At 36.7% G+C, this 27,817-nt stretch overlaps 3 protein-coding genes and 1 non-coding gene across 4 annotated transcripts; all 4 read left to right on the top strand.

The window, feature by feature from the left end:
- Positions 1 to 2,492: 2,492 nt before the first annotated feature.
- LOC105968607 (ABC transporter C family member 3) lies at positions 2,493 to 8,419 on the top strand. The gene is made up of 10 exons (XM_012993239.2): positions 2,493 to 5,248; positions 5,338 to 5,424; positions 5,514 to 6,143; positions 6,240 to 6,404; positions 6,527 to 6,821; positions 6,917 to 7,131; positions 7,217 to 7,522; positions 7,602 to 7,665; positions 7,746 to 7,985; positions 8,088 to 8,419. Exons 1-10 carry the CDS (start codon positions 2,867 to 2,869, stop codon positions 8,216 to 8,218), a joined length of 4,515 nt encoding a protein of 1,504 aa, XP_012848693.2. The 5' UTR covers positions 2,493 to 2,866; the 3' UTR covers positions 8,219 to 8,419.
- Positions 8,420 to 8,977: 558 nt separating this feature from the next.
- On the top strand, positions 8,978 to 14,782 carry LOC148766087 (ABC transporter C family member 3-like). Its single transcript, XM_012993240.2, has 10 exons — positions 8,978 to 11,642; positions 11,742 to 11,828; positions 11,905 to 12,510; positions 12,593 to 12,757; positions 12,843 to 13,137; positions 13,250 to 13,464; positions 13,558 to 13,863; positions 13,950 to 14,013; positions 14,094 to 14,333; positions 14,422 to 14,782. The coding sequence occupies exons 1-10, from the start codon at positions 9,261 to 9,263 to the stop codon at positions 14,553 to 14,555; spliced, it is 4,494 nt and encodes a 1,497-aa protein (XP_012848694.2). The 5' UTR covers positions 8,978 to 9,260; the 3' UTR covers positions 14,556 to 14,782.
- A 277-nt stretch (positions 14,783 to 15,059) lies between these two features.
- Positions 15,060 to 21,398, top strand: LOC105968609 (putative DUF21 domain-containing protein At3g13070, chloroplastic). Its single transcript, XM_012993241.2, has 14 exons — positions 15,060 to 16,025; positions 16,809 to 16,906; positions 16,997 to 17,090; positions 17,813 to 17,890; positions 18,054 to 18,157; positions 18,360 to 18,441; positions 18,737 to 18,876; positions 18,946 to 19,024; positions 19,132 to 19,195; positions 19,556 to 19,647; positions 19,776 to 19,841; positions 20,251 to 20,367; positions 20,578 to 20,757; positions 20,959 to 21,398. Exons 1-14 carry the CDS (start codon positions 15,450 to 15,452, stop codon positions 21,208 to 21,210), a joined length of 2,022 nt encoding a protein of 673 aa, XP_012848695.2. The 5' UTR covers positions 15,060 to 15,449; the 3' UTR covers positions 21,211 to 21,398.
- Positions 21,399 to 25,391: 3,993 nt separating this feature from the next.
- Positions 25,392 to 25,491, top strand: LOC148766088 (small nucleolar RNA Z122). Its single transcript, XR_016029453.1, has one exon. It is a non-coding gene; the product is annotated as a small nucleolar RNA Z122 (small nucleolar RNA).
- Positions 25,492 to 27,817: the final 2,326 nt, after the last annotated feature.

Consider the following 27,817-nt stretch of genomic DNA (forward strand, 5'->3'; position numbering starts at 1 on the left):
ATTTAAAAATAAAATAAATAAAATAAAATTAATGTCTATATTCTAGAGCGGGAAAATAAATTTCGGAGGGGTTACATTTGAATGGGTTGGGCTGGGATGGCAGCTGAGCCAAGCCCAGTTCTAAAAATCCAATTAGCTGGATCGTTACTCTTTAGTTTAATATCCAATTCGATTTAAACTCGTATAATAATAATAATAATAATAATAATAATAAACGATCTAAGCCGACATGTGAGCTAGATGAACCGACTCGAAAAAAACTCGAACTCGAGCTCAAGTTTTCTGACGAATTGACCTCGAGTTTTTTTTAATTGTTCGTGAGCTCACAAGCCGGGTGGCAAGCCTTCCTTTATATATATATATATATATATATATATATATATATATATATATATATATATATATATATATATATATTATTTTTTATTTAGATAACATATATATAATATTACAAAATACATATAATTTCTGTTTATTTTGTAATTTTTTCTTATAATCAGAATAATCTATAAAAAAAAATAGTTTAAAAAATAAAAAGTCAAAATAAGCTTGTACTCAAGCTCGATAAAATGGACCCAAGCTCGAACTTGAACAAAAAAAAAGAAGCTCTACGAGTCGAGCCTGTCAACACAGGCGGGCTCGGCTCAAACTCGAGTCGTTCAATGTGGACCAATAAAATATCCCTGTCAACATTGTGCCCCGCCACTCCACTCGATAAAGGCAAAGAAAAAACAGAAATGGGGCGAGCGTGGAAATCCGTTTTCCAATTCCAATGTTTGTTTGTTTATTTTTTTCTTTAATTTATTCTTTTTGCTTGTTGAGCAAAGTTCTCACCACTTCCATACAAATTACAATGGTGTGTGTCTCTATCTTTCAACTTGCAATTGCTATGTATCTTCCTATTTCTTGTCAAATACCAATTATTTTACTTGCACCCCAATCTAAATAAAATATGAAATTCAAATTGACTTAATGAAGAAAAAAAAGTATACTTGTTGTTTAGTTGGGTGGAAGGGAATTTGTGAAGTTCCACCAAATCACTTGTTGCAAGTTCAGTGGTCAAGTCAGCATACGGTCGGGGCCCATGTCTCCCGATATTTTTTAAATCTCTATCAATTTATATAAAAATACTAAAAAAATATATACAGTTGCATCAACGAACCACCTCTGAAATGTTTTAATGCATTCGTCCCCAAAACTTAAAGATCCTGATTCCGTTAGTGTATCTGTTGATTTTTTGAAACTCGATGCATGAGTTTATTCATATGATATTAGGGTATCTTGATAATTTATTATTTATTAAAAGTAAAAAAAAAAAAAAAAAAAAAAGAATTTTGAAAGCTCATGCCACTTTTGGAAGGGGATAAAAAGCTGGAAAAATCTTGGCCTGATGGATACTTTTGGTTGGACTTGGGTTTCATCGTTAGTGGGTTCTTTATTTATTTATTTATTTATTTATTTATTACATCGAAAAAAGAAAAGTTGGCTTTATGGGTCATTAGCCCCCCGTGACTTGTTTTTCCTTCTTTCAAAAAAGCAGTATTATCAATTATTTTTATGAATTTTATCGAAAATAAATATTATTTTAATCAATAGAAATCTCTTTAATCAAAGTAGTGTTTGAAAATTTTCATGTAAAAGTTGATGATTTTGAAGAAATCTTGAGATTATTTTATTTTTTATTTAAAGAATTTGGGTGCATTTGTCCTGACAACATTTAAATAATTTAAATTTTAAACAACTAAAAATTATTGCACAATTTAAAAAAAAAAATCACTAAAATATTAAATAGCCTTCAAAAGTTTTAAAAATTCATTCCACGTGCATAATGCACAATTTATTGTGTTTCCAGAGCGCAAAGTGCTATTAATCTGTCTTGAGGGTGCAAAGTGGAATTAAACCATTTATAAACACTAGAAGATGGACTTGAATAAAAAAACAATCTATTTTTAAAAACTTGCACAATATGTTTTTTTTTCCCATTTCACCCCTTTTCTCGAGGGACCATTGTGTCATTCTTTTTCCTGATTTTGGGATGTTAATGGATTTTCATCAATTAATAATCTTTTGGTTCAATGAATAATAAATATATAATTGCAAATTCGAATTTTCTCATGGTAGTTTAGTGGAAAATGATATTTTGTTTATCTTTTTATCTTTTTGACCCTACTTTCTGTTGATTATTATTAAAATATAATAAAAAAAGGAAAAAATTATAATTTTCATCCTTAAAGTTTGCACTGATTTCACATTTGGTCTCCCATGTTCACAAAATACACATGTAATTCCTCATGTTTCAATTTGTTAATACTTTTGGTCAGTTCCGTCAATTTATCATTAGTCCGTCAGTTAAGGTAGTGATGACACACGCTTTATTCGGTTAGTACTAACAAAAAATTGACGTTAACGACCAAACATGTTGAATATTTGAAACACGATGGACCAAATGTGAAAATAGTGCAAACTTGAAGGACTAAAACTATATTTTTCCATTCCAACAAAAGAAAGAAAAAGGAGGCGAAATTGGAAACGCCGCTGCTACGATCACGGTTGCGCATCACCACTTGTCTTCTTCACAGAGGTTGTCCTCTCCGTCAAACCAGTCTTGCCCACCACGTTTCTCTACTCCCCCATTCAACATTTAACGGAAACATTTATTTTCTTTTTTTAATTTTTCGTTGAATATTTTGAATTGAATATCCTGTCGATCTCTTCTCCCATCATCAATGCTACTATATATATATATATATAAACCCTTCTGTCTGCCTACAGATTTTATACTCCCACTCACTCACACTACAAACCCTGACCACTGACAGAAAATAAAAAAGTAAAGAAATTCTCGTCCGCCATTAAAATTGGTATAATGTCTGTTCTTTTCACTCAGTCCCGCTTCTTTTCTTTTCAAAACATGGGCGGCGAATTCTTCCTCAACCCGATTTTCCTGCGTTTCTTCACCGCCTCTCTGCACCTCATTCTGCTGTTCATCGTATTTATTTCATGGGTTTTCAAGAAATTCACGAGGGGTGGTGGTGGTGGTGGGGGTGGGGGTGGTTACCAGAAACACAACGTGCGGCGGCGAACTGGTGTTGTCTTGTGCCGGAAAGCATCTGCTTTTTCCTGTCTGGGATTATCTTTGTTCAATCTCGCCCTCTGCCTGTTGAACCTCTTTTACTGGTACAGAAATGGTTGGTCCGATGAAAAAATCCTTACTCTGTCTGATTTGGGGGTGAAGATGCTGTCTTGGTTTACTCTTTATCTCTTTCTGCAAATCCATTTCTTGAACTCAAATGAACACAAGTATCCGCTTGTTTTGAGGCTCTGGTGGGGGGGTTTCTTTTCGGTTTCTTGTTATTGCGTTGTAGTAGACTTTCTTTATTACAAGAAGCACCGGTATTCGTCGACTCTGTTTTGGTTATCGGATATTGTGTCATTGGTAATGGGTTCCATCTTCTGTTGTATCGGTTTTATGGTTGAGAAAGAAGATGCAGACACACTTCTTCAAGAACCCCTTTTGAATGGAAACGGCGCGAACGATTCTCCGGCGAAAGGGGAAGAAACCGTTACCCCTTACGCGAATGCCGGTGTTTTGAGTCTGTTTACATTCTCTTGGATGGGGCCTTTGATTTCTCTTGGTCACAAGAAAACGCTAAACCTCGAGGATGTTCCTCAGCTCGCGTTTTCCGACACCGTTCGTGGTGCGTATCCACTTTTGGACGGTAAACTCGAGTCGTATAAAGGCGGAAGCAACAAAGTCACCACTCTCATGCTGGCAAAGGGGCTGATTTTCACCACGTGGAGGGAGATTGCGCTGTCTGCGTTCTACGTGCTTGTGTACACGTTCGCCTCTTACGTGGGGCCCTACCTCATCGACACGTTCGTCCAGTACTTGAACGGGCATAGAGACTTCAACCACGAGGGGTACGTGTTGGTTTCCGTATTCTTCGTTGCGAAGTTGTTCGAGTGTTTGGCGCAGAGGCATTGGTTTTTTAAGGTGCAACAAGCTGGATATAGAGCAAGGGCGGCGTTAGTTGCCAAAATCTACAACAAGGGTTTGACTCTTTCGGGCCAATCGAGGCAAGGTCAAACAACGGGAGAAATTATAAATTTCATGTCGGTCGATGCCGAGAGAATTGGCGACTTCGGTTGGTACATACACGATCCCTGGATGGTCATTCTGCAAGTCGCGCTCGCATTGGCTATACTGTACAGAGACCTCGGTTTCGCCGCAATAGCTGCATTCGTTGCTACTATTTTGGTGATGCTTGCGAATGTTCCGTTGGGTAAATTGCAGGAGAGATTTCAGGACAAGCTGATGAAATCGAAGGATAAGAGGATGAAGGCGACTTCCGAGGTTTTGAGGAACATGCGAATCCTCAAACTTCAGGCGTGGGAGTTGAAGTTTCTGTCGAGGATTCTTGAATTCAGAAACGTCGAGACGGGTTGGTTGAGGAAGTATCTTTACACTTCGGCAATCACCACGTTCGTGTTTTGGGGCGCGCCGACTTTCGTTTCAGTGGTGACCTTCGGTGCTTGTATGATAATGGGAATACCGCTCGAGTCCGGAAAGATCCTGTCGGCACTTGCCACGTTTAGGATTCTTCAAGAGCCGATCTATAATCTACCCGACACTATATCCATGATCGTTCAGACGAAGGTCTCTCTCGATCGAATCGCATCTTTTCTCTCTCTTGATGACCTGCCGCCAGACGTAGTGGAGAAGCTTCCGGTCAGTGGTTCCGGTGCAGCTGTCGAGGCGGTAGATGGAATCTTTTCGTGGGATCTTTTATCTCCTAGTCCTACACTTAAAAATATTAACTTTAGAGTGACACGTGGCATGCGGGTTGCGATTTGTGGCACAGTTGGTTCTGGGAAATCGAGCTTGCTTTCGTGTATTTTAGGAGAAATGCCGAAAGTATCTGGGGTTATTAGGCTTTCCGGTACAAAGGCTTACGTTGCTCAAACGCCTTGGGTGCAAAGCGGGAAGATTGAAGAGAATATACTGTTTGGTAAGGAAATGGATAGGCAACGGTATAATCGAGTATTGGAAGCGTGTTCGTTGAATAAGGACCTGGAAATTCTCTCGTTCGGCGATCAAACGGTTATTGGAGAGAGGGGAATAAATTTGAGTGGTGGACAAAAACAGAGGATTCAGATTGCACGTGCTTTATACCAAGATGCTGATATTTATTTGTTTGACGATCCGTTTAGTGCTGTAGATGCTCATACAGGAAGCCACCTTTTTAACGTAAGAATCGCATTCCCCTGTTTTCTTGAATTACGTATTCCTTTTTTTGTTAATCGAATTAATACGGTGTTTTTTGTTTCGATTATCAGGAATGCATTCTTGGGCTTTTGGATTCGAAAACTGTTATCTATGTTACACATCAAGTGGAGTTTCTGCCTGCTGCAGACCTGATTTTGGTTAGCTTTTCATTTTTTTTTTAAATTGTTTCGTTTGCCATGCAAAACTGAATCCTTCGACACGGACTGAATTTTTTTCGAATCATTAGGTTATGAAAGACGGGGAAATTAAACAAGCAGGAAAGTACAACGACATCCTCGAAGCGGGAAGCGACTTCATGGAGCTCGTCGGGGCCCACGAGGAGGCTTTATCGACTCTCGACTCCATGAACGCCGCCAGCGGTGAGGAAAGTAGCACCTCGAAATCCGCCAACTCTGCTGTGAAGAAAAACGAATCTGGAGACGATGGAAACGAGAAGGCAGACGGAAATGGAGAGAGAAAGGAGCAGCTCGTTCAAGAAGAGGAGAGAGAGAAAGGAAATGTCGGACTCTCGGTTTACTGGAAATACATAACAACAGCTTACGGAGGGGCTCTTGTGCCGTTTGCTTTGCTGGCACAGGTCCTGTTTCAAGTGCTTCAAATCGGAAGCAATTATTGGATGGCTTGGGCAACCCCCGTGTCGAAGGAGATGCCACCACCTGTCAAGGGGTCCACTCTTATATTCGTTTATGTTGCCTTGTCTGTCGGAAGTGCTTTTTGTATTTTCGGCAGAGCTTTACTTGTTGTGTCGATCGGTTTCAAGACAGCTAACATACTGTTCAACAAAATGCATATGTGCATCTTTCGAGCTCCCATGTCTTTCTTCGATTCTACGCCAAGTGGCCGAATTCTCAGCAGAGTACGCGCTTTTTTTTTTTTTTTTTTCCGTACTTCTCGTTGTAGCATATTTTTTTTTCTTTTCTTGATCGATGTGTTTTCTTTTTTTCGTCGACAGGCGTCTACAGATCAAAGTACAGTGGATCTGAACATGGCATCGATTGTTGGGCTGTTTGCTTTCGCCATAATACAGCTTCTCGGAATTATTGCAGTCATGTCTCAAATTGCGTGGCAGGTCTTTATTATTTTTATTCCGGTGGTCGCCATTTGCATTTGGTTGCAGGTAACTTCCGTTCTCCTTATCAATATATCGACTACGGGTGGTTTATTTACACAAATTAAGATTCCATCTTCAAGAAATGCTCGTTCAGTCCGTAAAATAAGATTTTTTTATTTTATTTGCAGCGATATTACATAGCTGCAGCACGAGAACTTGCTCGATTATGTGGGGTGTGCAAAGCTCCCGTTATACAGCTATTCTCCGAGACACTGTCAGGATCGAGCACCATTAGAAGCTTCGATCAAGAATCAAGATTCCGTGACATCAGCATGACGCTAATCGACGGATATTCTCGACCCAAGTTTCACACTTCCGGCGCGATGGAATGGCTGTGCATCCGTTTGGATGTGCTGTCTCTCGTGACTTTCGCCTTCTCACTTATCTTCCTTATTTCTATTCCAGAAGGAACAATCGATCCAAGTGAGTGTGTGTACATACATATATATTATAATAACTCAAATTCGATGCAAGTCGCTTCCTTCATTCTTGATGTGTATGAATGTATGTATACGTAGGTGTTGCTGGATTAGCTGTGACGTACGGACTCAATTTAAATATGTTACAATCATGGGTTGTTTGGAATCTTTGCACCATGGAAAATAGAATCATTTCGGTTGAGAGATTACTTCAATACACTTCGATTCCAAACGAACCACCTCTTGTAGTAGAGTCAAATAGGCCACGTAGTAACTGGCCCATACTCGGAGAAGTTCGTATACAAGATCTTCAGGTAATTTAATTTAATTTTTTTTTTAATTTTTTTTTTCGTGATACTTGGTTTTGTTATTCCGACTTATGATTATGCTATTTTTCAGGTTCAATATGGTCCACACATGCCGTTTGTGTTACGAGGGCTTACGTGTACTTTCTTTGGAGGGAAGAGGACTGGAATAGTAGGGAGAACCGGAAGTGGAAAGTCGACTCTTATTCAGACACTTTTCCGAATTGTTGAACCGACAATTGGACAAATATTAATCGACGGTGTAAATATTTCGTCTATTGGACTCCATGATTTACGGTCGAGATTAAGCATAATCCCACAAGATCCAACCATGTTTGAAGGGACTGTTAGAACTAATCTCGACCCACTCGAAGAACACACAGACGAGCAAATATGGGAGGTAAGCATTAATACAAGAATTCAAAAAAAATAATTTCTTGATTAATTAATAAATAAATAATTTTCTTGTTTTGGTTCAGGTTCTCGATAAATGCCAGCTTGGCGACGAGGTCCGGAAAAAGCCCGGAAAGCTCGATTCTGCAGGTTTGCATCGTTCGCCAGTTTCGTTCGTTCAAAAAACATACTATTTCTTGAAATGTAAGCCATTTTTTTTTTAATTGCAGTGTCGGAGAATGGAGAGAATTGGAGTGTTGGACAAAGGCAACTCGTTTGTCTGGGTCGTGTGTTACTTAAGAAAAGCAGAGTTCTTGTGCTCGACGAAGCAACAGCTTCGGTCGACACTGCGACTGATAACCTAATCCAACAAACTCTCAATCATCACTTCACTGATTCGACTGTAATAACAATCGCTCACAGGATAACATCTGTCCTCAACAGTGACATGGTCTTAGTATTGGATAACGGTATGTATATATACATATATATATATATATACACATTGCGAACATCTCTGTAATTGGATATTCTTACAAGTGTTTTTTTTTTGTCTCGATTGTTTCAATCAGGGCTTGTGGAGGAATACGATACGCCAGAAAAGTTGTTAGAGGACAAGTCGTCTTCGTTCTCGAAGCTTGTAGCAGAATACAGCATGAGATCGAGTTCCAGTTTCGAAAATCTTTCAAATGCTCGAGTGTGAGAAAATCGGCGTCTTATTTGCGTAACGATGATGATGATAATTATGTAAATCTGCTATCGAAAGATCTAGAATAATCTAGAATCTTGTAGAAGATTGTTAGAGCAACAACTAGTACAATTTACGAATTTAGAGATCTTGTTATGTGTTGTAGTGATATATTCGTAACTTTTCGTCTACACTATTTTTTTTCTCCCTCTCCGATATATTAGACCGTTGCGTAGTGATCCTGGAATATTCCAACGTTCCGGCACACTTATAAAAGTTAGCCCGAAGTAAGGTGAAGTCCGTTAAAACGAAGCACGTAAGAAGAGATAAACAGGCGAGCAATGAGTGGACTGACGAGCAACTAGCAAGTAACAAAACTTTTGGCTGTCTGAGTGCTAACTACAACTTAAGTCCGGACCTTTATTTTCTTATCTTACAAATCTTATTTAAATAAATAATTACAACAACTCCATTAACTATGAATATTTTTACACGTCTATTTTTACGGTGTTAAATTTAGTAGAATTTTCATGATTATGTGGAATATTCTCCAATTTGTACCCGTTTTACCGCATTCGAGCTCCACATTTTGAAACTACATGATCATAAGACGTGTGTCTCTTGGCTTGTAAATATCAGATTATGATGTATAAAAAATTTCATTTTTGTACAAAACAAGTAAAAACTAGAGAACATTCCAGGGAATCTTAAAATTATATTGAATTTGACACCATAAGAATGGACGCGTAACAAGATTCATATTGAGGGACAATAGTTGCAATTAAGATAGATTTTTTTAATAATTGCAATTTGCACCTGAAATTAAAATATTAATTGATTTCAAAAAATAACAATTCGAGAAAAATGCCGTTTCGCATGTCAACTTGGATTCATCAGCCGTCGCCCGCCGCCGTCGAATGACTCTTGCACACCACGTTTCCAGTACCCTGGGGAGAAAACCCTCGCTCTTCAAAAATTTTCAAAATCTCCTCTCATCACACTACACGATCAACTCCACACGCAAAAAAAGTAAATCCTCGGCCGCCATTGAAGATCAATGCAGCTTCTTCGACGAATTCCACCGGTCTCGCTGACGCGTGCGTCTCTTTTTTTCTCCGGCGGCATGGACGGTGGCGATCTTCTCCTCAACCCGATTTTCCTGCGTTTCCTCACCGGCGCCTCGCACCTCGTGTTGTTGGCTATCGTATCAATTTTATGGATTTACGAAAAATTCAGGAACAATGGAGGTGATTATCATCATCGCCGCAGCGTGAGGAGAACTCGTCTGTTGTACTACAAACCGGCTCTGTTTTCCTGTTTGGGGGTTTCGTTGTTCAATTTCATTCTATGTTTATTAAACCTGTTTTATTGGTATACAAACGGTTGGTCTGATGAAAAGATTATAACTTCATTGGATTTGGGGGTGAAGACACTAGCCTGGTTGGCTCTGTATCTTTTCATGCAAACACATTTAATAAATTCAAATGAACGCAATTATCCACTTGTTTTGAGGCTTTGGTGGGGAGTTTTCTTCTCTATATCATGTTATTGCCTTGTCACAGATTTTCTTTATTACAAAAGGTACCGGTATTCGTCGTCTCTGTTTTGGTCTTCCGATACTGTATCATTGGTAATGGGTGTCTTCTTATGTTGTATCGGGTGTCGGAGTAAGGGAAACGACGAGTACGACCTTCTTCATGAACCGCTTATGAATGGAATCGACTCTGACGATTCTCCGAAAGGGGAGGGAACTTTGACTCCTTATGCAGAAGCTAGTGTTTTCAGTCTTTTCACCTTCTCTTGGATGAGCCCTTTGATCTCTCTTGGATACAAGAAAACACTTGACCTCGAAGATGTCCCTCAGCTTGAGATTTCCGATACCGTTAAAACGGCGTTTCCACTTTTGAAAGATAAACTCGATTCGTATTGTGGAGGAAGCAACAAGGTCTCCACTCTCATGCTTGCCAAGGCATTAATTTTTACCATACGGAAAGAGATTGCACTATCTGCTGTCTATGTGCTCGTAAACACATTGGCTTCCTACGTGGGACCATACCTCATCGAAACATTCGTTCAATACTTGAATGGAAATCAAACTTTCAAACACGAGGGCTACATTTTAGTTTCCGCATTTTTCGCTGCTAAACTGTTCGAGTGTTTGGCGCAGAGACATTGGGCTTTTAAAGCTCAGCAAGCCGGATATAGGGCCAGGGCGGCAGTGGTTGCCCAAATCTACAACAAGGGTTTGACTCTTTCTGGTCAATCTAGGCAAGGGCATACGACGGGAGAGATTATAAATTTCATGTCGGTCGATGCTGAGAGGATAGGCGACTTTGGCTGGTACATGCATGATCCATGGATGATCGTTCTACAGGTTGCATTAGCGTTAGCGATATTATATAGAGATCTTGGACTTGCTTCGGTAGCTGCACTCGTTGCTACTCTTTTGGTGATGTTTGCAAATGTTCCGTTGGGCAAATTGCAGGAGAAATTTCAGGACAAGCTGATGAAATCGAAGGATAAAAGAATGAAGGCGACCTCTGAAGTTTTGAGGAACATGCGGATCCTCAAACTTCAGGCTTGGGAGTTGAAGTTTATGTCGAAGATTCTTGATTTCAGAAATGTCGAAACAGGATGGTTGAGGAAATATCTTTACAGTTTATCCGTTAGCACGTTCTTTTTTTGGGGTGCTCCTATATTCGTTTCTGTGGTGACTTTCGGTACTTGTTTGCTACTAGGAATTCCGCTCGAGTCCGGAAAGATACTCTCTGCACTTGCAACCTTCCGAATTCTTAAAGAGCCTATTTATGTTCTTCCGGACTTAATATCCACGATTGTGCAGACGAAGGTCTCTCTCAATCGAATCGCATCGTTTCTTTCTCTTGATGACCTACAGCCAGACGTAGTGGAGAAGCTCCCGGATAGTGGTTCCGGTACAGCTGTCGAGGTAGTGCATGGAATCTTTTCGTGGGATCTGTTATCTCCTAGTCCTGCATTGAAAGATATTAACTTTACAGTGACACGTGGCATGAGGGTTGCGATTTGTGGCACCGTCGGTTCTGGCAAATCGAGCTTGCTATCGTGTATTTTAGGTGAAATGCCAAAAGTATCTGGCGTTATTAGGCTTTCCGGTACAAAGGCTTACGTTGCTCAAACGCCTTGGGTGCAAAGCGGGAAGATTGAAGAGAATATACTGTTTGGTAAGGAAATGGATAGGCAACGGTATAATCGAGTATTGGAAGCGTGTTCGTTGAATAAGGACCTGGAAATTCTCTCGTTCGGCGATCAAACTGTTATTGGAGAGAGGGGGATAAACTTGAGTGGTGGACAAAAACAGAGGATTCAGATTGCACGTGCTTTGTACCAAGATGCCGATATTTATTTGTTTGATGATCCGTTTAGCGCTGTGGATGCTCATACAGGAAGTCATCTTTTTAACGTAAGAATCACCTTCCATTCCATGGTTTCTTGAATTATATATTCCGTTTTTTTTTTGTGTAAATCGAATTACGTACAATGTTTATATTTCGATTAACAGGAATGCATTCTTGGGCTTTTGGATTCGAAAACTGTTATCTATGTCACACACCAAGTGGAGTTTCTGCCTGCTGCAGACCTGATTATGGTTAGCTATTCATTTTTTTTTTAATTGTTTCATTAACATTAATCCTTGGATACAAACCTAAATTGTCAATCATCAGGTTATGAAAGACGGGGAAATCAAACAAGCTGGCAAGTACAACGACATCCTCGAATCAGGAAGTGACTTCATGGAACTTGTCGGGGCTCACGAGGAGGCGTTATCAGCTCTCGATTCCATCAATACGGGAACGAGAGCAAGTAGTAAGGAAAGCACCTCGAAATCGGCCAATTCTGTTCAAGAAGAAGAGAGAGAAAATGGGGAAAGAAAAGAGCAGCTCGTTCAAGAAGAAGAGAGAGAGAAAGGCAAAGTCGGACTATCGGTTTACTGGAAATACATCACAACAGCTTACGGAGGAGCTCTAGTACCCTTGGTACTGCTGGCACAGGTTCTGTATCAAGTACTTCAAATTGGAAGCAATTATTGGATGGCTTGGGCAACCCCCGTATCGAGTGATGTTGCGCCACCTGTAGTCGGGTCCACCCTTATTCTCGTGTACGCCGCCCTGTCGTTCGGAAGTGCTTTCTGCGTTTTTGGTAGAGCTTTACTCACTGTGAAAATCGGCTTCGAGACGGCGAATATACTCTTCAACAAAATGCATACGTGCATATTTCGAGCCCCCATGTCTTTCTTCGATTCCACCCCATGTGGACGAATTCTCAGTAGAGTATGTAATTTTTTGAAGAGTTGGTAATTATTTATTTTTCGATAATTTCCTGAACCAAAACTTTTATCCGTTTAATTCACAGGCATCTGGAGACCAAAGTACAGTCGATTTAAGCATGGCTCCTGTAATTGGGCAGTTCGTTTTTGGCATAGTACAGCTTGTAGGAGCTATAGCTGTCATGTCACAAGTTGCATGGCAGGTTTTCATTATTTTTATTCCCATCGTCGCCCTTTCCATATGGTTGCAGGTAACTTCTATTAATATAATCGAACATGATATAATGAATTTCCGTAACATCGTTCTTATTTCACCACTCGTTTTTGTTTTGGCAGCAATATTACATAGGTGCAGCACGAGAACTTGCCCGATTATGTGGGGTGTGCAAAGCTCCTGTTATACAGCTATTCTCCGAGACACTATCAGGATCGAGCACTATTAGAAGCTTCGATCAAGAATCAAGATTCCGAGACATGAGCATGACGCTAATCGACGGATATTCTCGACCGAAATTCCATAATTCCGCTGCAATGGAATGGCTAGGGCTTCGTTTGGATATGTTGTCCCTCTTGACTTTCGCCTTTTCGTTGATTTTCCTGATTTCAATACCCGAAGGCACAATTAATCCAAGTGAGTTTTATTTACAACAATTATATCAGTAAAATTTGTCGAAACTTCAGACACGTCTAAAAGTATATATATCTTTCTTCTATCTTCGACGTATGTATGTATATATATGTAGGTGTTGCTGGATTAGCTGTGACGTATGGGCTCAATTTAAATATGTTACAAGCATGGGTTGTTTGGTGTCTTTGCTCAATGGAAAACAATATCATATCCGTCGAAAGAATACTTCAATACACTTCCATTCCAATCGAACCCCCTCTTACGATCGAGTCAAGTAAGCCACACAATAACTGGCCAATACATGGAGAAGTTACTATGCAAGATCTTCAGGTGATTTGATTTAATTTATTTAATTTTTCTCCTCACACCATTTATTTATTTTCTTGATCTTTGGTATTGGATTTTTCACGTGCTATTTTTCAGGTTCGATACGGGCCCCACATGCCGTTTGTGTTACGAGGGCTTACGTGTACTTTTTTCGGAGGGAAGAGAACTGGAATAGTAGGGAGAACAGGGAGTGGTAAGTCAACTCTTATTCAGACACTCTTCCGAATTGTTGAACCAACTTTCGGACAAATATTGATCGATGGGATTCAAATCTCGTCTATTGGGCTCCACGATCTACGGTCAAGATTAAGCATAATCCCCCAAGAACCAACCATGTTTGAAGGGACTGTCAGAAGTAACCTTGATCCACTTGAAGAGCATACAGACAAGCAAATATGGGAGGTGCGTTAGTTATATATAGATCTTATATTTTTTCCGAAAGATTAATTTAATGTCTCGATTAATTTTCGTCTTTTTTTTGTCTTAAGGTTCTTGATAAATGCCAGCTTGGCGACGAGGTGCGGAGAAAGGCAGGGAAGCTCGATTCTGCAGGTATTCTGAAACCATTCATAAGAGTTGATTAATTAATACTATTTCTTGAATTAAATTTAAACTAATTTTTTTTCTTGCAGTGTCTGAAAATGGAGAGAATTGGAGCGTTGGACAAAGACAGCTCGTTTGTCTGGGACGTGTGCTGTTAAAAAGAAGTCGAGTACTCGTGCTTGACGAAGCAACAGCATCGGTTGACACTGCGACTGATAATTTAATCCAACAAACACTGAAGAAGCATTTTACTGATTCAACTGTGATAACAATTGCTCACAGAATTACTTCTGTAATCGACAGTGATATGGTTTTAGTGTTGGATAATGGTATGTTTATATATATATATATATATATATATATTGCCAAGAATTCTTGTTTTTAGTCTCTTTACAAATGGTTCTGTCTGCTTTTCAGGGCTTGTGAAGGAATACGATTCGCCGGAAAAGTTGTTAGAAGACAAGTCGTCTTCGTTTTCGAAGCTGGTAGCAGAATACAGCATGAGATCGAGTTCTAGTTTCGAAAATCTTTCGAACAATGCTCGTGTGTAAGAAACAAAACGTCCCTTACGATGATGACGATGATGAAAACCTGACAAAGAATATTCCTAGGGAGCCCAAAACCATTTTTGATTCAACGGTTTAGATCTAATCTCTTTAAAATGAACGGTAATTAAGGGGGCTATCTGACCTCAACGAGCTTTTGAAGGATCGGACGCTACAAAAACTGTGGTGATTCTACCTAGTTTTGTTTTAGTCTGTCTTATTTTTATCCTTTATTTCTCATCTCATTATTATAATACATTATATTATAAATAAATAATCTTAAAAAATATAAATAAATTCTAATGGAGAATATATGTAGATGATAGATACATCGATAGCATAATTAATAAATTCAGCGCATATGCAGTAAAAAATGTAAATATTCTTTGTATATTAATAATATAAAGCAATATTTTCTATAAATAATAAATTTTAAGTGACAGTTTTAGACGTTATATTTTTTATTTCAAATACTATTCTTAATTATAAAAAGTAATATTCATTTTTCTGTTGCATAGTTAATCAGAAATAATCATAACACTATAAATTAATCTCTTGACTTAATTTTCAAATTTTCTTGGCCTAGAAACTGCAAATTTTGTGCAATGATAATATAGACAATAAATAATAATTAAAAAATTAAAAAGGGGTATATTCGTCATTAGTAGCAACTAGCTGGGGTACTTCCCTTGTGGAGTAAAAGGAAAAAAAATCCAAAGCGCTAGCAGTCAGTCGTAGCTCTCGGACAACAAAGTACCACGATGAGCTTCTCCGCTGCTGCATTAGACTCCGCAAAAAGCCCTAGATTTCCCCCCTTCCCCCAATCAACCACCTCAATTTGAATCTGTAATTTTTTTTTGTTGTAATTAGTTCGAGTTGATTTACTGTACGATTAATTTCATGGATGCTGCAGCAGCGGCCGCCGCCGCCGCCGCATCTGAAACCCGATTCTTCAATCGGTCTATTCTGATTAGCAGTTCAAAACCCTCGTTCCTCGTTCTTCGCTATCCCAATGTGAAGTTATCCTCCAAATTTCCGTACAAAAAGCTCCGCTGCAATGCGTGTTGTACTCCGCCGCCGTACAGCCCACCAATATTTTGCTTCAACTCAAATAAATTAGTTCCCATTCGTTTGGATTCCGTTAGGACTAGTTGTACGAACGATACCGTTAATAGTTCTGTTGCGGCCGTGGATTTTGAGGAGGTTTTGGTGAGGAGAAGGCTGGTGATTGCCGCGGCGGCGATTGGGGTGGTTGTGTTATTAGGTTGCCGGAGAGCATTGGCGATGGAGGATGTTATGAGTGCGGGATATGGGGTTTGGGAGCGGAGTTTGTTGTCTTTGAGGAACTCATGGCCTAAGGTTGTGCAGGTTTTGAAGGTTTTCAAAGAGCAGGGTTTGGTTCTTGCCTTTCTGTTGGGGCTCTCAGCTTTTTTCTCGATGGCAGAGACTTCCATTACCACACTTTGGCCTTGGAAGGTATCCAGGACTTAAAATTTTGGGGATATCTGTATTTGTGGATAGTCGGGCTAAATTGTTTGTATTTTTATCAAGTTGCATAATGTTGCATTATTAGCCGGTGGTTTTATCTTTATTTCCCGATTCTGAGTAAAACCTTTCAAGTTGCATTTAAAGAGGCTCTAGTGAAAGTGACATACACATTTTCTTTGTCCAAACTGAATGCGTACTTGTTCGATTCCTGCAAGTAAATGCCAATGTTTTTCCCAGCATGATGTTACGTTTATCATGTATACACGTGTACTTTGGGTTATATCCTCATAGAACATCGTTATTTTGTTGTACTTTCAACCTTTGGGGATTGAACCCTGCTGCTGTTATCAGAAACAAAGGTGTAGTGAATTGTTACTATTAAGATATCACGGGAAACTTAAGTTTTTTGTATGTTATTAAAAACTAGTAGCACACTTTTTGTCGATTGACAAATCATTTGCTCTGATCCCATATCCAGAGTCTCATTACTGTGGTATAGTATTGTTGTGAACTAATTGAAGCATTTGAGAGGATTTGTTGTTACGATGTGGTAGCTAGACATTGAACTGGCACATGCTCAGAGCCTCAAATATCTCTCTGTAAAGTATGATAATCATACTTATTGCTTTGTGTTAGGGCCTTGTAGTTCTAATTGACCGACATAATAACTTCAATTTTTTTTTTTTTCTTGTGGAAATCCGCATTTGCATTTTGTAGAAAAAAAATGAAATTGTCATTATGAATATGATAGTGTCGTTATACTAAATGCAGGTGCGAGAATTGGCTGCTAAAGAGTCTGAGAACGGGGTGTTCAAAATGCTACGCAACGATGTTACTCGTTTCCTGACAACAATTCTGATTGGCACCACGTACTGCTTCTCTTCTTGAATTAACTAGCCATTGTCTTCTTCTTTTGAATGTCACAATGTTTTCTTATTGTAGATATTTTATGTGCTCAGAGTGGTGAATATTGGTGCTACAGCATTAGTCACGGAAGCTGCAACAACAATATTTGGTGAAGCTGGTATCAGTGCAGCAACTGGAGTTATGACAGTATGTCTAGAGTCTCTGTTTAACTTCTATGATAGTCCATGTTCAAATTGAGATTGGAACCTTCTTATTTACTTTTTCTTCACTAGGCATATGCACATGAAACGACTAGCCTTCTTATTTACTTTTTCTTCACTAGGCATTAGCATAGCAAGCATTGCAATCAATAGTTAAACTTCAAACACCAAATCTACGAAGGACCTTATATAGAACCTAATGCAATCAACTAACTGAACAAACAAGTCTAAACAATTTACAACACCTACACTACATCATGGGGTTTCTTCTCCAATAGTTTAGAAATCAAGCACTCAAGAATAATCAAGTGTACCCAAATTTTATTCTTTTTCTCAATAATATATAGTTTATTATTGAGATGATTAGAATATTCGACCATTTTTGTGTACACGTTAAATATAACTAGGAAATAGTTTATTTTAAAAATATTAGGATTTATGATAACTATTCTTGTCGTTCACTTAAATGACTCATGAATTTAAATCTCTTTCTTTAAAATTTGGTTTTATAAGGAGTCTTGTCTCAGAAGAGAAGCATCTATTGGCTCTATTTTTCTTATGCTGTTGTGCCAATGTTCTGGAACTTGTATGCTCATTTTATTCTCGCAGTGTTATGAAATGAATATTTACTCTGCTTCATGAATGGAAGTAGAATTCTTATTGTTTTCTTCAAGTGCTTGATTTGCCTGAAACTGCCAAAAATACCAGGTTGCTATTCTACTCCTGACTGAAATTACTCCGAAAAGTATAGCTGTTCACAATGCCACTGAGGTTGCTAGGTTTGTGGTAAGTTTTTAGCTGGTATTTTCTGTAGAATCAAATGTGTAACTCTTATGCAATTCCACAGTGACCATATGCCCCTTGCGTAAAGAAAAATAAAATAAAGAAGCAACAACAGTGCAAAATATACCTATTTTACAATTTTATGACTGATCTCTTCTGCCTGTAGGTCAGGCCAGTGGCATGGCTTTCGCTGGTACTGTATCCTGTTGGCAAAGTGGTAACATATCTGTCAATGGGAATGCTGAAATTATTAGGTCTGAAAGGGAGAAGGTGCGAATTATCACCAAATGATGTATTCATTTTTTCTCTACTGTCTTTCATATCTTTTATTTGTGATGTTTAATGTATTATAATTAAAATATCTTTGGGAGTTATATGAACCCCCTTCCAGGATATTATTAACTGACCCTTGCTTTAAATATTTTTCTAGTTATTCTTTACTATAGTCTTACCTTTTCTGTTGTGATGTTAGTGAACCATATGTAACTGAAGATGAACTAAAACTGATGGTACGCGGAGCAGAGTCAAGTGGGGCAATCGAGGAGGAAGAACAGGTAATTAATGGGTTTTATTGTGACGATGAACATTCTTGCTGAAGTTATGTTGTGTTTGGAACATTTTCCACCATCCAATTCTGTAAGCACATGGAAGATACAATATATTAACACTGCTGAATACCAGAACTTTCTTCTCATTGTCTTAGTTGCATCAATCCTTATATAATTTGTGCCATTATAAACTTATTAATCTATACTATTGCAATTTATAATATGCAAAATGTTCTATGGATTTAGATTTTATTCACAGTTTGTATTTGTAAATGTCTGTTATGGGATTGTACTTGGGCAGGATATGATTGAAAATGTGTTGGAGATAAAAGACACACATGTCAGAGAGGTGATGACACCGCTTGTCGATGTTGTTGCCATAGATGCTGGTGCAACTCTTGTTGATTTCCATAATTCATGGGTGGATCATCAGTATTCCAGGTAAGGCTTGCTGTTCTATTAGTTTATCTTTTTGTGATTAGTCTAAGAAGTGGGTACACTTGACTATAGGGTCCCTGTCTTTGAGGAGCGAATTGACAACATAGTTGGTATTGCATATGCGATGGATCTTCTTGATTTCGTACAAAAGGTCAGCCAGTTTCCAGTTTATTTCATCCACTGTGTTTTTCCTTCATATGTTCTAATAGTATAAAAAATCTCATAGCATGCAGAGTTATATTCTGTTTTGTTTTGAAGGGGGAACTTCTAGAAAGTTCTATGGTGGGAGATATGGCGCACAAACCTGCATACTTTGTTCCTGGTAAATTACAGTACTTAGATTTTTTATATTATTTCCTCAAAAACTTGCCTGGAACTTTGGATTCCATACATAATAGAAATTATAAAGTCAATGAGCGGATTTAGAAAATGGTTGGTAGAGAAATGGACGCTGACCCTAAGCATTCTATTCCTCTCGGTAATCCTGTTATTGCATAGTTTTTTTCTACAGCCTATCTCCGGTTATGTATCTGGTGTGAGAATTTTGAAAATGTTCTGCCATTATCTCTTACAGAATGCGTGATCTAGAATCAAAATACTGGTTCTTTGAAGAGCTACATTTACAATTCCAGAATAATGCCATTACTGATGATATCTTCTACAAATCCTTGCAATATTGCAGATTCAATGTCTGTATGGAATCTTCTTAGAGAGTTTCGCATCAGGAAGGTACACATGGCTGTTGTTCTAAACGAATATGGAGGAACTGTTGGTGTAAGCAATTCGTCTTCTTCTTTTATACATTGAAAGCATAATGATTTACTTACACGTACAGTTGATTTTTCTGCTCTTACCAAGTTTCAGGCTTGTGCAATGAACTGTATTTTTTAATGATGTAACAGATAGTGACCCTTGAAGACGTAGTTGAAGAAATTGTTGGTGAAATTTTTGATGAAAATGATTCAAAGGTAATAATTCACTATTGGGTTTGGTAGAGATACTTTTTACTACCTTGTCCATTTCCGATGCTTTCATGTCTTTACTGCTGTAATCTGCATTGCCATTGACAGTCCTTTTTTTTCTTTTTAAGTATAATTGAGGACATTGATACTGAACTGCAGCCTATAAATCTCGTCTTTACTGCTAAATGCTAATTGAAACGTATATGCTTGGTAAATGTATTATCACTGCTCAACCAAAACCCTATTTTTTCATATCATCCACAATTTCATTTGAGTAATTTCAGTGAGGCTTTCATACATGAATACTTGCACTTTTAAGTGTTACTTCCTTCTGTGGTTTTATGTGGTGCTTTGCATAGTTAGTGAATAATGAGGATTCCTATCAAGTATTTTACTTTTCATTTTCCTCTGTCAGGAGGAAATACAGAAAAAAACTGGCTATATTGTCATGCGTGATGAGGGCATATATGATGTGGATGCTAACACATCTATTGATCAGCTCTCGGAAGATCTTACCATTAAAATGCCAGAGGTATTTCCATTTTTTCAAATACAGTTTGCTGGTCATTCTGGTATGTCAAAGCATTTAATTAAAAATTTGGGGCGCACTATTTTTTTAGCATTCCATCGCAGTTTCAAAACAGAAGACAATGCATTAGTATTTACAACATTTAGTATTGAAGACAGTTGTTATCAAATCCGTTTAATTCTTGTTGTTAACATTGTTGGCCACTCAATGCAGGGTCATCAGTACGAAACAGTTTCAGGGTTTGTCTGTGAGGCATTTGGATATATACCAAGGACAGGCGAGACTATAAAAGTGGTCCTTGAAAGAGAAATTCGAGAAGATCATGGTGATTACGATGGCGCAGAATCTGATCGTAGAAAAGAAAAGGAGAAGACGCAAATATATAAGCTTGAGGTGCGCTCGCTGTTTATGTCGTACTTACCTTGTTCATTTTCTCAAAGATTTTTCTGTACATATTGAGTTCCAGTTCACTAAGCAACTATTATTTTGCAATGGGTGCTATCTTAAGAATCAATTAGTCACTTCCAACTTTCTTTAATTGACATTATTATACGGTTTTTGCGTAATTAATGGAAGTTCGTGTGATTGGTGTAGATATTAGCAGGGAACGCGAGAAAGGTGAGTGCAGTTCGATTTGAAAGAATAAACAATGAAGAGGCATCGGTAGAGGCGAAAGAGGTAACTCGTTTTATGCCCAAAATCATGAAAAGGAGATCTAGCGAGGAAGGCGAAGATGAATTAGATAGTATAGAGAGTGATGAGGATGAGGTCCCGTTTGGCAAAATAGCAAACGATTATGTAATGACTGTACAGGAAGACTCTAATGATCAAGTAATTAAACAGTAGTGTTGTTTCATTCTTTTTTTTTTTTTTTTAGACCAAACAAAAAAGAGTAGTTTTGAATTATAAAAAAAACTGCAATTTCTGTATTGGTGTAGTTGCAAATGAACTTTTAGAGCTGAAGAAGTGTTGAAATACGAACACCATTGTGGTTTTTTTGGCTCTTGAAGATGAAATCGAGTTAAATTGTTTTATGGTTTGTTGAAATAATAATTGAACCATTAAATTTTTGTCAGGTGCATTTTTTTCAATTTTGTTACCATTTATCACTTGTAATTAGATGAGAAAAATTGAATGAGAAACGGTAAATTGGTTAAACGAAAAAAACAACAAAAATGTCGATTGAAACCCGAAATCCTACTGATTTCGAGCAGTTGTTTGGGTTGTGAATTTAGTTTCAAATCAGTTATTTTGTATCCTTTCGAGTCAAAAATGAAATCAGAAAATTATTTATTACATTTGAATTTTAGAAGAAAAAAATAAAAATATTTTTACAAAATTTACCAATTGTAGGTTATCATATTTTGTTTCTAATTTCATTAATCGGACTTTTTAATGCTTATTATTCATGTAGTAGATGGCGTGTGAATTAATCCCAACAAAGAGCGCAGGTATTTTAGATTTTCTTTTGTAATTTCAGTTTTATTTTTCTATTTTCATCGTGTATTGCTTACTACACTGAGACAGGGAAGATGATGTTTGTGATTAGAGACTCGACATTGTTTGTTGGCTATTGGAAAAATTCCATGGGTTTCTACATTAATTGGTTTAACTTGATATTCATAATTTTTTTAGGATGTGGTTCTTTTCCAGTTTTAATTTTATTCAAATGATTTCTTTTTATTTATTAATTTTAAATGTGTCGATCTATTTAGTAGCTATGGTTTCCCAATTTATTGTCTTTGCATTATTTCGCAGAAGGAAAGTCTGTAACATGTCGGTTTATGGAGAATACTTCTCAATATTGATTGGCGTCTTTTATAGGACAACAATTGACATGCAAGCCCTTCAATCCCTTCCGGCAATGATACCGCTCGGTTGGATGTTTTGTCTATCCTTCACCAAGTCTCTCATGGTTCGTTTCTACTCATCTAATAATTGCAGTCATTTTTGGTCGTTTGGGTGATTATTAAGCAAAATACTAATTTATGTACAATATCAAATATGCAATTATAGTCGGTTTCATTTGGTTGTTGCTCTGCTCTAAGTGGCGTTCTTTTTTTCTTTTTAATATATTCGTTATATGTATTCTAGGCTGAGATTTGACGATTGGATGAGTTTTTACGAAAACATTATGTCTAGGCGAAACATAATTTAGGAGTTTGAAGACCTTGACAAGAAATATGTTCGGTTATGGTTATTTTTTTTATTTCTCTCTATTCTGTGTTATGTTTCATCTTATCGTGTGTTTGATTTTCTCTCTATGTTGATTGATGTTGTTGCAGTCAGTTAAAGATCCGCCTTCTCAAACATTGCTGTAAAATTTAATAGTATGTCCGTATATTATATTTTCTTGAAATTCACTTATCATGTGGATTTTTTTTTCCGATATTTTTTCCTCATATAACAGGAGAAAATGTGTCTACTCTAAAGTGTGTTAACCGGTTCATGCAGTGCAATTTATGTGTGTGTGTTAGTAGTGTGCGCTAATGTGTGTTGGGTTGCTCATCTCTGTGTTTGTGAATTGTGACTGTGTTTGGTATGGGTAGAGTACACATTGGGTTATGGATTTTCCTGCTTTCTTTTTGAATAGATTGAAAAATTTTAGTTTACTATATTTTTTTCTTTTGTACTTCTTTGAATGAACACATATTGTGATAATCCTATATATTGTCGTCAAATGTGTGTTGTGTAGTATTTTTTTATTTTTTATCTCAAAACTATTTCTTCATATTTAGATGCCCCTTTTCTATTGTTATGATGATGTAAATGTGTGCTTTCTGATATCTTTTATATATCACATAACATTTTCCCTCTATTTTGAGGAACTGACTATTTTTTATTGTTTCATTTTTTGCAATACTCTTATCTTTAATCGAAATATAATTCCAGTTTCTAAAGAGTTTGTTGTCATTCTCAATAATTAACTGAAGAATGATAAATGTGTATATACTCCTTGATTGTTTATGCAGATAGAAGCTAACTTTTTGGTTAGTTTGAGGAATTGGAATATAATTGCAGTATTTGCTTTTTATGCCGAGCATTAGTAATGACTTGGAAAGATGATAAACAGAGAGGGAGGAGAGATTTCATCAGACACCTTCAATCACATTCTACTAGAGGCAGATTTTGCAAAAAAAACAGTTCTTGATTTATGAAAATGTATTATGATTTCTACACTTCATTTTTCGTCGGTTACTCCATCTACATAAACTTCTCTAATTTAGGTCATCGTTTATGCAGGTAGTTTAAATATGTTGACAACGATTATCTTTTTATTAGCTGAATACTTAGGAATATAAATGAGAGTTGGGTTAAAATTTCGCAATTTTTTTATGAACAAGTTACGAAGAAATTAGTTTTCCACATCAATATGTTGTTCGATTTTTTTACCAGTTTATTTATAATTTTAAATTGTCCTATTATTTTGGAAAACGATTTTAATAGGATAGTTTAGACATAAAAATGAGTGTTGTGTTCAAATTTGACTATTTTGGACGAACAATTTAAGATAAATTAATTTCAAAGTTAAAATAATTAATCTATTTTATTTTGTTAAGTTATATTTTATTCTCACGTTTTACATTATAATTAATATATTTGATTTTTTTAACCACGTTTTACATTTATATATTATATATATTTGTTCATGATTAATTGTGATTAAAGTGATTTTTATTTATTTTTTAGTGAGACATTTTAGACTATAGCAATTAAATTATGTTTGGAGGATAGAGTAACTTTGTGAATGGTATTGGGAATTTTGTTTTCAAAACATTAACAACCAAGAATTTATTTGGCAAAAATGATGGGAAGATTTTAGGACCAAACATTGTAACTATTGATCCGGCCATGGCCAGCCAGATGGCCCAATAAGGAGCAAAGGCTCGTCAAGGTGCTCCAGCCCATTACCGTTTGATAGACCCAGTAAAGACCAAAGGCCCAAGTAAGGTCAAAAGGCACCATTAAGCCCACTAAGAGAAGAAGACCCATTAAATTGGTACTCGATAGGCGAGAGAGACCAGGTCGCGGGTAGCCCGCGAGAGCGAGAAGCCTCTCGCTAACTCACCCTTCCGCCAAGCTTCTCGCCAGACCTGCCGGAGATGATCATTGCTGCACATGGGGTATTTAATGCACGTCCAATCCACTGACAAGAGCAGGGGAATGTCGTTTCGCCCCCCTACTTTTTGCACCTGCAGCCGCCAATGAAATGACAGATTAAACTGAATTGAAGGTAATTTGGGGTCCGGATGCATAATTACCGCGATGGGACAGGTAAATTAAATTGAAGAATATTTGACGTCCGTCCCTTTCTTTAGTATAAATAGGGGCAGTAAATACAGGAAAACCACAACGAAATCGTATACATCAATTACATACAGAAGCATAATATCTTCTTCAGGAAGTTACTGACTTGGCCGTCGGAGTGCTAACTCCGGCCTAAGTCCGGTTCTTTTCTTTCTTGTAGGTTTATCGTAGGCTCCGGTCCAAGTTCAGGCCTACTCAACTTTCTAAACCAGCCCACCACGAGTCCAGCCGGATCAACTATAATTTTAGGAATATCTATATTATTACTGTAATTTCAATTTGACAAATAAAATTTTAACATTGTGTAATATATATTCTTTATTGCGATTTTTTTTTTATGTATATAAATAATTATTTTATTCTTATTTGGAATGCTGCTCCGTGCAACGCACGGGATAAATTACTAATATTTAATAATAGGATTAAATTGGACGAAAAGAATTCGAAATAAATTAGGGGAACTAGGGTTAGAGGTGGGCAACATACTCATTCACCCAGCCGCCAAGACCCGCAGAATCTAGGGTTCAGAACGTGTATATATACATACACATTTACATCTGCTTCTCAGTTCTCACATCCCAAACCACTGGCTGCGAAATCAAATGCGAGAAAACTCGTACGCTTCATTTTCTTCTCAGATGTATATTAAGCGTAGTAATTAGTCAGTATTTATTCTTAAATTTTTTTTCTGGGAATTTCGATCTGATTAAGGGAAGGAGTTTGGGAAATGATGATTATATATCGATTTTTTCAGAGGCTCAGTTGATTAATACCTGCTGCTGCTATTCTGATCATTTTGCACGTCAGTCTGATCCCATTCTTCTCCCTTTCCATTTCTTTTTTTCTTTCAATTTAGGGATTTCTTTTTTAATTTGTTAATTCCACGTTTTGTTTCTCAATTCTGATACTCAACTCCTTCAATTTGGGCAGCTTTTTCTTTTATTTTATTTGGAATTTGTTGGGATCGGACGATTCCTCTTTCTTTATCTGTCGCCGCCGGATAATTGGCCCCGGCTCCGGTTGCAGTTCGTTCACGGATGACGAAGTAGAAAAGACTGAATTTTTTAAAAATATTTATCACAATTTTCTTCAAAAAAATATTTTAAAAAAATGATATAAATAAAAAATTGAAAGCACAAATCAAATATCTGAGATTCTAATTTTCGAAATATTTATTGTAGAATGATGGATAATTGTGAATATAAATTTATAAATAACTCGGACAATTTAGTAGTAATTTTTTTGATAACTAATTGTTAATAATTTAAAATTGCTAGGGAATTAATTAAAAAATTACAATATTTTATTATTAGCAAATGGTACAAAACTTTAATGCGAACATATTTTGAATTAGAAACGGGTTCGGGCCGGTTCGTGGATAAGATGGGCCTGTGTTGCATCCAGTAGTGGCCCAATTTATACCTCTAATCGGGCCTATTTAGATACTTGTGACTTCCGCTGCTAATCACCAATTGCTGTTTCTGTTTGTTTCCCGACAAGATTTTGATATTTTTATTTTTAATAATATAATTCTCATGTAATAACTCGCAACTCAAATTTAATGTAATTTATATGTTCTTGGATTGTTGCATTGGGCTTCTAGGAATTTTGCGCTTATAGTAATACAATTTCATTGCTTAATGCACTATAAACACGTACTTAATTATAATTTTAACCGAAAATAATAAATAACTTTATAATAATAAATAAAAAAGGGAAGATCCAAAATGATAATTTGGTTGACAAGGAAATAGAGAGAGGGATGTGACAGCTAGAGCACATGTTTCTGGGCCTAGTTTTGCTTCTTGTCTATTCTTATTATATATCTTCATTAAAATAAAATAAAATAAAATGAAAAATACGCATGGTCCATATATATGTATGTATGTGTGTAAGTATTTGATGTAATGGGATTGGAGGAGACAATGAGTTGTTGTTGGGTGTAATGTAACAGTGACTAGGTTTCTTGATTATTTGTCCCCAGTAATCCAATTATACCATGCAGCCATGCATTCTGGATAACCTTTCGCCCCACACACAATATATATATCCTAGCTGCATGTGATTCCTCTTCGGAAACCACATAAATAAAACTATTAATTACTTACTAATCAGAATTTTCAAATATTTTTAAAATTTTCAGTTAAATAGGCTAAATTGTATAAATTTTACATCTCCACTTAACTTTTTTTTTTTTTTTTTATCTATTTTTCTTTTTTAAATAATGTGCAAATTACTGTCCCTCTTCTTTGGGTAGTTACAATCACCCTTCTTTTTAAATATTTTTACATAAAATTCATGTATTTTTGTTATTTCTTGAACCAAATCGTATATTCAGTTCAGCAAACGGTATGAAATGTTGGCGTACCGAAATTTCGGTTCGGTTTAACTGACTTATCATCCCTAAATTTACCTCTTGAGGGTTTTTTTCGTAAGATTATACATAGCGATTCGATTTTACCGATTTATCTTCCCTAAATTTACTTCTTGAGGGTTTTTTTTCTAAGATAATAGATAGTTGATGGGTGGCTGTAATTACCCAAGCAAGAAGAGAGTTTTTATTATTTGACCATAATTCTAATTTGCACTTAAATAATTAGTATTACTAAAAATCATTGCGTGTGTGTGTAAACATATTCTGCTCAGATGAAGTATGTGGATAGCATGTAAAAATTAAAATAAAGAAGAAATCAGAAGAAGAAGAAAAATAGTCAAACTGGTTATGTTAATTGTTATACACTTATACTCCACATAAACAATATTAAACAATTTGTCAACATCAATTTATTTAATAGATGTGTCAATCATTATTCATGAGAATCTGCCACTATATGTTATCCTAAGAAAAGTACTAATAGCTCATATTATATTTTCTAATCAATCATTAGAAAATGAAATAGTTTAATTTATTGCATTGGTCATCTATGTGTTTGCCTCAATTACTAAAAAGTACTTCATTTTATTTTTACTAGTAATTTCACCTGTGCATACATTTCAAATTTGAAAAAAATAATTATTTAAATACATGACAATACAATTGTAGTAAGAAATATATTATTCTATACAATTGCACTAGAATATTGTATTCGTGAGTAAATTTAAATGGTTAAAAAGTATTGATGGTAAAAAAGAGAGCAGAAAAAAT

This window comes from Erythranthe guttata, chromosome 13, assembly GCF_056151865.1.
Source record: "Erythranthe guttata isolate IM_541 chromosome 13, IM_541, whole genome shotgun sequence".
In the NCBI taxonomy this organism is placed as follows: Eukaryota; Viridiplantae; Streptophyta; class Magnoliopsida; order Lamiales; family Phrymaceae; genus Erythranthe; species Erythranthe guttata.

Excerpts from the sequence above, each read along its gene's own strand:
- LOC105968607 (XM_012993239.2), top strand. The coding sequence starts at position 2,867 with ATGTCTGTTCTTTTCACTCAGTCCCGCTTCTTTTCTTTTCAAAACATG. Across the intron at positions 6,822-6,916 it reads AGAAGGAACAATCGATCCAA|GTGTTGCTGGATTAGCTGTG; the intron begins GTGAGTGTGTGT and ends ATGTATACGTAG. Across the intron at positions 7,666-7,745 it reads CGGAAAGCTCGATTCTGCAG|TGTCGGAGAATGGAGAGAAT; the intron begins GTTTGCATCGTT and ends TTTTAATTGCAG.
- LOC148766087 (XM_012993240.2), top strand. The coding sequence starts at position 9,261 with ATGCAGCTTCTTCGACGAATTCCACCGGTCTCGCTGACGCGTGCGTCT. Across the intron at positions 13,138-13,249 it reads CGAAGGCACAATTAATCCAA|GTGTTGCTGGATTAGCTGTG; the intron begins GTGAGTTTTATT and ends ATATATATGTAG. Across the intron at positions 13,465-13,557 it reads TTACTATGCAAGATCTTCAG|GTTCGATACGGGCCCCACAT; the intron begins GTGATTTGATTT and ends GCTATTTTTCAG.
- LOC105968609 (XM_012993241.2), top strand. The coding sequence starts at position 15,450 with ATGGATGCTGCAGCAGCGGCCGCCGCCGCCGCCGCATCTGAAACCCGA. Across the intron at positions 17,091-17,812 it reads CAGCAACTGGAGTTATGACA|GTTGCTATTCTACTCCTGAC; the intron begins GTATGTCTAGAG and ends CAAAAATACCAG. Across the intron at positions 18,442-18,736 it reads CAATCGAGGAGGAAGAACAG|GATATGATTGAAAATGTGTT; the intron begins GTAATTAATGGG and ends GTACTTGGGCAG.